Source organism: Lemur catta, chromosome X, assembly GCF_020740605.2.
Source record: "Lemur catta isolate mLemCat1 chromosome X, mLemCat1.pri, whole genome shotgun sequence".
Classification (NCBI taxonomy): Eukaryota; Metazoa; Chordata; class Mammalia; order Primates; family Lemuridae; genus Lemur; species Lemur catta.
In genome coordinates this window covers 44,733,422-44,744,762 of record NC_059155.1, presented here as the reverse complement: position 1 = coordinate 44,744,762, position 11,341 = coordinate 44,733,422, and the positions used below count along the sequence as shown (strand labels likewise).

Sequence of the window (11,341 nt, the reverse complement as noted above, 5' to 3'; positions counted from 1 at the left end):
GTCAACCTAATTTGCTTTTGAATTCGAAAGGTGAGGAACGTGGTGTCAGCCTCGTGGCCGGCACTCTTCCTTTCCCTAATGAAAAAAGGAAGCTCCTCCTCGACGCCCGACCTAAAACTGCAACAAAGAAATTCCTCACTCTTCACCCCAAAATTTTCCCACTGAAGAAACCCCCAGCCCCCAGCCCAAAAAACATATATAAACCCACTCAGACTTTTGGGCGGGGTGATTTATTGGGTCTCTCTCTCCTGGGACCCAAAAACCTCGTCCAGGCTCCTCTCTTGGAACTCGTTACCATCACCTGAGAGCACTTCAATGAAGCCTCTTTACTCATCCCTTTCAACTCTGCTGGTCTTTCTTTCTCTGGCACCAGCCAATCCAAAAACCCTTACATTTGGTGCTGAAACCAAGGAGGGGCGTTTGGGGGCACCACCCCCTTCTGCAAACTCTCGAATTCCAGACCAGGACCTCTGCTGACTGCCTTTGAGTCCCTACTTGACTACCTCGGCCTGGGTGAGTCACCCCGTGTTGTCCCAGCCTGGATCCTCCACCAGGAGCCTCTGTTCTCCAGGAAACTGTTCCCTGTCCATTAAACCGTGGGCCCATGTCGGAGGCTCCCCCATTCAGGGGCTGAGGCTACTTGGGGACATCTGAATTCCTCTCACCCTTTTCCATACCAGCAGACTAGTCTCCAGTGGAGACGTTCCCCCAGACTTTTGCTTCCTCCATAGTGGGGATACTGTTCCTGTCTGTTTGCCCATCCGGGTTGAGGTGACACGGGTAGTCAATCTTCCAAAATTCCCCGCGAGACGCCCCTAGGGTATCTGCTGGCCAATCTGAAGGCCCTGGATTTAGACATCCAGCCCAAGCGCCTCATTCTTTACTACAATACTCCCTGGCCAATATATAAATTGGACAATGGCTCCCAATGGCCTGAGAATGGGACTTTTGATTTCAATATTCTACAAGACCTTGATAATTTTTGTCACAGGAATGGCAACTGGTCGGAGATCCCATATGTCCATTATGGGAGGTGGCAGGCACCGAGGGGGTCGTACGGGTGCATGTTCCCTTCTCCCATTCCGACCTTTCCCAGATTGAAAAGCACCTGGGTTCATTTTTTGATGACCCTACAGCCTACACCAAAGAGTTCCACTACTTGACACAGGCATATGACCTTACCTGGCATGATATTTTTGTTATACTATCCTCTACCCTTACTACTGATGAAAAGGAGTGCGTCTGGGCTCAAGGACATGCTGACCAAGTCCATCTTACAGACCACTCTATGCTGGTGGGGTCTGAACCTGTCCCTTGCAAAGAGCCGGAGTGGGAATACCAACACGACACCCCGGCCGGCCGGAAGGGCAGGGAATGGTGGGACCGCATGTTACAGTGTGTCCTTGCCAGCCTTCAGGCTGCAGCACATCGTGCTGTAAATTATGATAAACTCAGGAAAATCACTGAAAGGGCACACAAAAACCCCCAAGACCTTTCTCGGCTGCCTTACAGATGCCCTTATCCAATATACCCGCCTAGATCCTACCTCCTCCACGGAAACTACTGTCCTTTCAACCCACTTTATTACTCAGTCTTCCCCTGACATCAGAAAAAAACTCAAAAAGGCAGAGGAGGGCCCTCAGACCCCTATCCGAGACCTGGTGAACATGGCATTTAAAGTCTTCAATTCGCAAGATGAACAGGCAGAGGCTTAAAAGGAGGCCCGTGTCCGCCAAAAGGCACATCTGCAAGTGCGAGCCTTGGTTGCAGCCCTGTGGCCGGCGGGACCCATGAAGCCATCGACCTTGTCTAAGGCGACCAGCCGTGCTCCACCAGGCACCTGCTTCAAGTGCGGTAAGGAAGGCCACTGGGCCAAGCAGTACTTTCTCATATTCCGCCCTCCACTACCTACTTTTCTGTCTTGGAACTCAAAGACGCTTTCTTTACCATTCCTTTAGACCCAGGCAGCTACAATCTCTTTGCCTTCACGTGGGAAGATCCTGACACAAACACGTCTCGACAACTCACTTGGACTGTCCTGCCTCAGGAGTTCAGGGACAGCCCCCACCTCTTTGGTCAGACTCTTGCCCAAGATCTTCTTCAATGCCCCTTACAGCCGAGTACTGTCTTCCAATATGTGGACAATTTATTAATTTGCAGCCCCTCATACCCCAACAGCCACACACACACACTGCCTTTCTACTCAACTTTCTTGCCTCTAACATTGTTAAAATGTCTATACTACCCAAAGTGATCTACAGATTCAATGCAATCCCTATTAAATTACCAACATCACTTTTCACAGATATAGAAAAAATAATTTTATGCTTTGTATGGAACCAGAGAAGACCCTGTTTATCAAAAGCAATTTTAGGCAGTAAGAACAAAATGGGAGGCATTAATTTACCAGACTTCAAACTATACTACAAGGCTATGGTTATTAAAACATCTTGGTACTGGCACAAGAACAGAGACACAGACCAGTGGAACAGAATTGAGAATCCAGATATAAAACTGTCCTCATATAGCCATCTAATCTTTGACAAAGCAGACAAAAACATACTCTGGGGAAAATATTCCTTATTCAATAAATGGTGCTGGGAAAACAGGATAGCCACATGTAGAAGACTGAAACACGACCACACCTTTCACCTCTCACAAAAATCAAATCACGGTGGATAACAGACTTAAACCTTAGGTGTGAAACTATTAGCATTCTAGAAGAAAATGTGGGAAAGACTCTTATAGATATTGGCCTATGCAAAGAATTTATGAAGAAGACCCCAAAGGCAATCACAGCAACAACAAAAATAAATAAATGGGCCGGGCGAGGTGGCTCACGCCTGTAATCCTAGCACTCTGGGAGGCCGAGGCGGGTGGATTGCTTGAGCTCAGGAGTTTGAGACCAGCCTGAGCAAGAGCGAGACCCTGTCTCTATTGAAAAATAGAAAGAAATTATCTGGTCAACTAAAATACATATATAGAAAAAATTAGCCGGGCATGGTGGCGCATGTCTATAGTCCCAGCTACTCGGGAGGCTGAGGCAGTAGGATCGTTTAAGCCCAGGAGTTTGAGGTTGCTGTGAGCTAGGCTGACGCCACGGCACTCACTCTAGCCCGGGCAACAAAGCGAGACTCTGTCTCAAAAATAAATAAATAAATAAATTAAATAAATAAATAAATGGGACCTGATTAAATTAAAAAGCTTCTGCACACCCAAAGAAACAGTCATGAGAGCAAACAGACAACCTACAAAATGGGAAAAAATTTTCCCATGCTACACATCCAATAAAGGACTGATAACTAGAGTCTATTTAGAACTCAGGAAAATCAGCAAGAAAAAATCAAACAACCCTATCAAACAGTGGGCAAAGGACATGAATAGAAACTTTTCAAAGGAAGATAGAAGAATGGCCAACAAACATGAAAAAATGCTCAACATCTCTAATCATCAGGGAAATGCAAATCAAAACCACAATGAGACATCACTGAACTCCAGTGAAAATGGCCTTTATCAAAACGTCCCAAAACAATACATGTTGGCATGGATGAAGAGAGACAAGAACACTCATACACTGCTGGTGGGACTGCAAACTACTGCAACCTCTATGAAAAGCAATATGGAGATACCTTAAACAGATACAAGTAGACCTACCATTTGATCCAGCAATCCCATTATTGGGCATCTAGCCAAAAGAACAAAAGACATTCTATAAAAAAGACATCTGCAGTGGAATGTTTATAGCAGCACAATTCACAATCACAAAGATGTGGAAACAACCCAAATGCTCATCAATACATGAGTGGATTAGTAAAATGTAGTATAGGTATACCATGGAGTATTACTCAGCTATAAGAAATAACAGTGATGTAGAATCTCTTATGTTCTCCTGGATAGAGTTGGAACCTATTCTACTAAGTGAAGTATCCCAAGAATGGAAAAATAGGCACCACATGTACTCACCAGCAAATTGGTTTCCCTGATCATCACCTAAGTGCACATTTGGGAATAACACCAATTGGATGTCGGGCAGATGTAAGGGGGGGAGGGGATGGGTATATAGCTACATAATGAGTGCTATGCGCACTGTCTGGAGAATGGACCCGCTTGAAGCTCTGACTCGGGGGGGGGGGGGGAGGGGGGGGGGAGACATGGGCAATATACATAACCTAAACTTTTGTACTCCCATAATATGCTGAAATATAAAAAAAGACAAAAAAAAAGTACGATTAATCAAAGTACGTGCCTCAACCATCCACAATGAAATGGAGAAAAGGGTTCTCTACAGCTAGTTGAAAATTGAATATTTTTCCTTAAAAGTGCTCCAAAGCCGCAAAGAAGTGGTAGTGAGTTTGCAGCAACATCTAACCAATATGGCGGCTGATAAGAGTTTGCAAGTCCACCTTCTGTAGTTTGAGTGGTGACATGTGGTTGAGAGTTGTCTTGCAAGAGGATTGGCCTATATCTATTGACCAGTATTGGCTGCTTAATCACAAGCATGCTCATCGTTTCATCCAATTGGTTGCAGTAGACGTCCGCCATAAGCAATTGACCAGGCTTCATGAAACTGTAGTGGATGATACCAGTGCCAGACCACCAAGGAGACAACATTACCTTTTTTGATGAATAGTGGATTTTGGACTGTGTTTTGGCACTTCATTTTTATCCAACCATGGTGCCCAACACTCAGGATTATCAAAAAGAATCCATTTATCATCATACATTGCAGTACGGTATAGAAATAGCTTGCCTTTATATCATGACAACAAAGAAAGGCAAGCTTTGACACAATTTCTCTTCTGACACTTGTTTAATTCATGTGGAATTTATCTATCCAGCTTCTTTACCTTGATGATTTGTTTAAAATGTTCCAATATTGTTTGAAGAGTAACAGCAAACCTTGCTGCTAATTCACATGTAGGTTGAGATGGATACACTTCAACTGCAACTTTCAGCTCATCGTTCTCCATCTTGGTCTCAGGTTGCTCACATGGCTCATGTTCAAGATTGAAATCACCAGAACGGAACTTCTGGAACCATCGATGTGCCATGTGTGCATTAGCCACATTCTTCCCAAACACTTCATTGCTATTTTGAGCTTCATTGGTTCAACAATGGAACTCATATTTGAAAATAACTCAAATTTTTGATGTATCCTTGGTATCCTTGGTTTCACAAAAACTGCTCTAAAAAATAATTTGAAAGATAATTAAAGTTTCTACAGTTGTAGAAATGTTCTATACTTTTTAGACCTTATAGGTTAGGGAAATTTTTCTTAAACAAGACTCAAGGAGCATCTACTATAAAATTTGACTCTTTGTAATTATAACTTTTGTTCCACAAAAATACCTTAAAAAGTGAAAAGACAAAAAGACAAGTTATAAACTGGTTGTCCTCGGTTTCTGTGGCCACAGGCCCTGGTTCCAGGTGGGAGCCCAGGCTAGCAGATCACTCTCATTGGCTGTCATTGTATTTTTTTTCATGGAAACTCCTTAGACTAAGCCTCCAAAATGGTGCTGACATGACAATTTGGGGTGACACATTGAACATGGCACGTTCAGAGCTATGGGGTACCAAGGTCTACTATTGACCCTTAGGCTAAAGGAACTGCGGAAGCAAGAAATCTACATTGTTTTGATACAAACAGTTTCCAAACAGCCATTGCATTGGAAGTAGCAACCATGTTGCTACCTATTTCTCTTGGTGGAAGATAAGAAATTAAACAGAAATGGTGAATTTGACAATCAAGAACACAAAAAATGATTTCTGGACCTGAAAAAGAAGAGATTCTGCAAAGACATTATGAAGAATTTTCACATTAACTGTTGAATAAGCAAATATGCAAGTGTCTCTTCTCTACCCAGTATTCTAAACCTTCATTGATAAATCACTATACTTCACATGGGCCCAGGATTTTTTAATATACTTTTAATCAAACTGTCTATATAGAAAGGGACTCTCCAAAAATATTTGCCTAGGGCACTACATGCCCTGGAGCAGCTCTGCTGCCATTTATCACCTTCAGGCTTTATTTACTCCCCTCACCCACCAGGCCTCAATCCTCCACTTCACTTCCTCCCCTTCCAGACCTTACCTTACCTTCACCACTGCTTGGCTCCATTTTATAAACCTGTTAGGATCATAGGTGTGGAAACTGAGACGAGACACTAGAAGGAAAAGTGACTTACTTAAAGTCAATTAGCTAGTTAGAGTTGGACCCAAATGGGAATGTTGGATGTATATTTTTTGTGGCCATGCCCTACCTGTGTAACCATCGTTTACTTTGGGCTCCTAAATGCATGGCACACAACTGGAAAAAATCAGACCCTCTTTTTAAAAGATTCAGATTATTCTAATTCTAGACTTGTCACTTTGTTAACCTGTTTGTCCTCTACTCTGCTAAACAAAGACCAAAAAAAAAAAAAAAAAAAAAAGTCATGCACTGTCTGATGTAGCCACCAGATGGCAGCATAAAATTATCAAAGAAGCACTGAACCAGAATGCAAGAAAGGAGCCAAAGTCTTTTTTTTTTTTCCTTTAACAGCTTCACTTCTGAGCATGGAGCCGAAGTCTTATACCAAGCAGGACTGGGACCTGATATGAAAGGGAAAAAGTCTGATTCATACAAGTTCAGTATTCAAAGAAAGGGTGAAAGAATAGTACTCAATTTCCTCTAATTTTAAGAGTGGGAGTCTGGCTACAGGGTAGTACTATTTAAAGAGAACGTTTTTTTTCTTTGTTCGAGTTTCAATTTAATTAACTAATTTATTTATTTATTATTCAGGATATTACAGGAGTACAAACATTTTGGTTACACGTAATGCATTTGCCCCTCCCAAGGCAGGGCTACAAGCATGTCCCTCCCCCATACAGTGCATTCAGCTTCCATTAGTTGTGGGTTTACCCCTGCTACCCACCTCAACCTGACCGGCACCCAATGAGTATTACTACCATGTGAACACCCTAGTGTTGGTCAGTTAGTGCCAATTTGATGGTGAATACATGTGGTGCATGTTTTTCCATCCTTGTGATACCTCACTTCAAAGGATGGGCTCAGTCTCTATACAGGATAACATAAGAGGTGCTAGATCACCATCGTTTTTTGTAGTTGAGTAGTATTCCATGGTATACATTTACCACATTTTATTAATCCACTCATGTGTTGGTGAGCATTTGGGTTGTTTCCACATCTTTGCAATTGTGAATTGTGCTGTGCTAAACATTCAAGTGCAGATGTCTTTATTATAGAACGTGTTTTTTTTCTTTGGAGAGATGCCTAGTAGTAGGATTGCTGGATCAAATGGTATGTCTATTTTTAGCTCTTTGAGGTATCTCCAAATTACTTTTCACAGGGGTTATACTAATTTGCAGTCCCACCAACAGTGTAAGAGTGTTCCAGTCTCTCCACATCCATGCCAGCATTTGTTGTTTTGGGACTTTTTGATAATAGCCATTCTCACTGGAGTTGGGTGATATCTCATTGTAGTTTGCATTTCCCTAATGATTAGAGATGTTGAGCACTTTTTTATATGTTTGCTGGCCATTAGTCTGTCTTCTTTAAAGAGGACTTTGATAAAGCATTCGGGGTCAAATTAGCAGACCTGTGGGGGCCCTGAAAAGCAGTTAAAGGGACCAGGACATATTATGGAAAAGAGAATAGAAGAACCAGGGAAGGGCTCTTAGCAACTCAGAAGGATTGTCTGCAAAGAGAGAAATATTAATAGATAAATAATCTTGTTGTTTGTAGTTCTATATAAATAGTATGTCTGAATACTTTGTGTAGGGGCCGCCCCTGGGCAGGAAATTGGCTTTTGCCCAGAGTCAGCGAAGCTGGATGTGCTTCTTGAGGCCAGAGATCAATAGGTCCGGACATGGCCTGTTGAACAAACAAACCGTTCCCTATGACAGATAGCCAAGGGCCTGGGGTCTTGCACGCAAGCCAAGGCGTCTCATTGTCCTGCACGCAGTGATGAGATCAAGAGGTTGAGATGCAAACATTCACCTCCCTTGAGCAATCGCCCAGAACGAATGGAACAGGTTACCTCAAAGCATCAAAGAAAGTCACGTACCAGGAAGTAGCTTCGGGGCAGAAAGTATAAAAATAAAACGACTGGTGCAGTCAGCACTGCAGTCTTGTACCGTCTTTGTGTGTCTGTGTGTTTCTTTCTGTGTTCATCCCCCGTTCTGTAATCGGGCCGCAACACTTTGAGCTGTCCAAATATGGAACAGACTACCTCCAGAACTGGTGAGATGCCAATCTCTTGAAGAATGGGAATTGTTTTAAAAAAAGAAAAAGAAAAAAAAAGTGTGCTCTCTTTGATTCTAACAGATGCTAATTGCTTCTGTAAATATGGCTTGCTGACCTAGCTTAAGTGAAGCCTCAATGGTGGTAACAGGCCCCGGGGAGATAACCGCAAGTTACTTCCTGATAAAGGGCTGGAGAGTCCCGGGGCCCTCCAACCAGATTAGAAGGGCAAGGCATAATCAGAAGCCTGTCCCACAACTTAAAAACCAACCAATCAAAAGCCAGTACCGTGGCTTGAAAACCAACCAATCAGGAGCCAAGACAATCAGCCACTTTTGAAGGAGCAAATGAATTAAGGGAGGGAGGGGGGGATGGCATGCCCCATGCATGCAATCTGCTGAAAAATATAAAAGACATGCGCCCCCGCTGCGCGGGGTCCCTGCCCATGGAAAGAGACCACTGCGTTGGTGCTCGGGGCTTGGACCCTAGCTCGAGCTAGTCAATAAAACTCCTTTGCCTTATTGCAGCCTCAGTGACCCTGTCTTTCTGTTCCCGGGGCCGAGGGGATCCAGCTCTAACACTCTGAAGGTATGCAAACCAATGGTGGAGTTTGTGTGGATGCTACAGGGATAATCATCAGATAGAAAAGTTGGGCCACATGTCCTATAAGGGTCTTCTAAATAGCCCCAAATCCTCTGAACCTCATCAGAGTATTTGGGGCATTCCTCCAGCCCTGACCTCACACACACTATTTATGGTGTCCTTCAAGAGTGTACCAGGATGTTGGGAGAGGTTTTCTAGTTTATCAAAAGGGACCATAGGGTTACATGTCTCAAGGCTCAGTGAGTGCACTTAACAATTCATTGTATATATACTTTACATCAACATTGAAACTACTGTAAAGGAATATTGAATTCTATTAATGATATACATGGGAAAGTGTCAGTTTATGTTGGAATACATCAAAACACAAGATAAACTAATAGATGAATAGAGAGATGGATAGGTACGTGGTTATATGATAAAACAAGTATAATAGCATATTAGTAGTAGAACCTATGTGGTGAGTCTTCACTGTAATATTCTTTCATTTTGGCTGCATGATTGAAAATTTTCATAAACAAAATGAAATGTGTGTGTGTGGGCATATCACTGAGAATAAAAGAGGAGGGTGTTCCAAAGATTCCTCCATCTACTGAAACAACCATTAAAGCTTGGGAAAACTGTCAGAATCAACTTTTTTGGAACTCTGAAACCTAATTAAAAATATAGAGCAACTAGAGGAGTGATTAATGAAGAAAGGCTACTAAAATTCGATAAGAGATCATTGTGGCATTTTTGCTTGCCCACCATCCATTTCCCATATCACAACTTGGCGGGTGCAGTGGGGATGTCAGCCTGCATTCCTGTTGTGGTTTGCTGGTGCCAGAAGGAGCAACATGGATCTTGTTCTCAAAGAATTTTACTTGGGTATTTTGGCCTGTCTAAGGGCTCCCTGAGAAATTGGCTCAGGGGTTTGCTTTTGTTTCACACCCCTGAGAACTCACTCAGGACTAGAGCAGCCTCCCAGCTGGTGTTTATTCAAAGTATTTAAAGGCATATATTACTTCCAGACACCTGGACAAGGGACAACAAACAGGGCAAGCAGCAAACCATAAAGCCAAGGAAGAAAGAGTATGAGGAAAGAGATAATGAGAAAATAAATGTTTTGCAAAGATTCTGCATATACTGATAAATCAAGAAGGCTATAAGCATGACCATAGCTAGATGCACACCCAGAAAAGAAAAAATTGTAAGCTTTCACTTATAGCCACTTAAGTGATTCACTTAAAAGATCTGGCTGGTCCTTAGGCTCTATGTAAATGGGACGGGAATGCTAAGGCAAAATTGTAATCAGTCTGGCTAAGGATTGAAGGAGTGTCACAAATCAGAGCCAATCTGCAAAGATGAACAACTATAACCTATTAAAAGTACTACTAGCAAACACTGCGGAGGGGGATGAATTTTATTTCCCAAGTTAACATATTATAATATTAAAAATATGCAGTTTTCACAAAAATTACAAGGCATACAAAAAAACAGGAAAGTATGGCCCATACATAGAAAAAAATTGTAATTAATAAAAATGGTTCCTGATAAAGCACCAACACTGGACTTACTACATAAGGATTTTATTTATCGATTGATTTACTTATTTTTAGTTTAATAGTTCTTTAAATTTGGTTTTAATTCACAAATAGTATGTATGTGTGTGTGTGAGATAAAATGTGTTTTGGTATATGTATGCATTGCAGAATGATTAAATCAAGATAATTACCATATATATCAGGTCACATACTTATTTCTTATGATGAGAATATTTAAAATTTACTCTCTTAGCAATTTTGAAATACACAATACTTTAGCTATAGTCACCAGGCTGTGCAATATATCTCAAAAACTTACGCCTTCCCTCTAACTAAAATTTTTATCCTTCGACCTCATCCCGCTGCCCCTCTCCCTCAGGTCTGGTAACCACCATTCCACTCTCTACATCTATAAGTTTGACTTTTGAAAATTCCACGTGTAAGTGAGATAATGTAGTATGTCTTTCTGTGCCTGACTTATTTCACTTAGCACAGTGTCCTCCAGGTTCACACATGTTGTTGCAAATAACAGATTTTCCTTCTTTTCTAAGGCTGACTAGTGTTCCATTGTGTATATACATATATCACATTTTTTTGTCCATTCATCCATTGATGAGCACTTAGGTTGATTTGATATCTTGGCTAGCTATTGTGAATAATGCTGCAATGAACATTGGAGTGCAGATATTCAACATACTGATTTTAATTCCTTTGAATAATATATACCCAGAAGTGGGATTACTGGATCATAAGGTAATTTTATTTTTTGTTTTTTGAGGAACCTCCATAATATTTTCCATAATGGTTGTACTAAGTTACATTTCCACCAACACTGTATACGGGTTCCTTTTTCTCCACATCCTCATCAACACTTAACTTTTGTCTTTTGGTAATAACCATTCTAACAGATGTGAGGTGATATTGCATTGTGGAGACAACCTTTGGAATGGGAGAATATAATTGCAAACCA

At 41.7% G+C, this 11,341-nt stretch overlaps 1 protein-coding gene and 1 long non-coding RNA gene across 2 annotated transcripts in view; one reads left to right on the top strand and one right to left on the bottom strand.

Annotated features, from left to right (window-relative positions):
- Window positions 1–5,042: 5,042 nt before the first annotated feature.
- Window positions 5,043–6,321, bottom strand: LOC123628614. Its single transcript, XR_006731706.1, has 3 exons — window positions 6,264–6,321; window positions 6,100–6,167; window positions 5,043–5,186 (listed from the first exon to the last, which is right to left on the bottom strand). It is a non-coding gene; the product is annotated as an uncharacterized LOC123628614 (long non-coding RNA).
- A 1,513-nt stretch (window positions 6,322–7,834) lies between these two features.
- Window positions 7,835–11,341, top strand: part of LOC123628223 — a 39,189-nt gene continuing 35,682 nt past the window's right edge. The window contains exons 1-3 of the mRNA XM_045537854.1: window positions 7,835–7,863; window positions 8,120–8,245; window positions 8,773–8,833. Of these exons, the coding sequence (XP_045393810.1) occupies window positions 7,835–7,863; window positions 8,120–8,245; window positions 8,773–8,833 (216 nt within the window). The remainder of the gene's footprint in view (window positions 7,864–8,119; window positions 8,246–8,772; window positions 8,834–11,341) is intronic.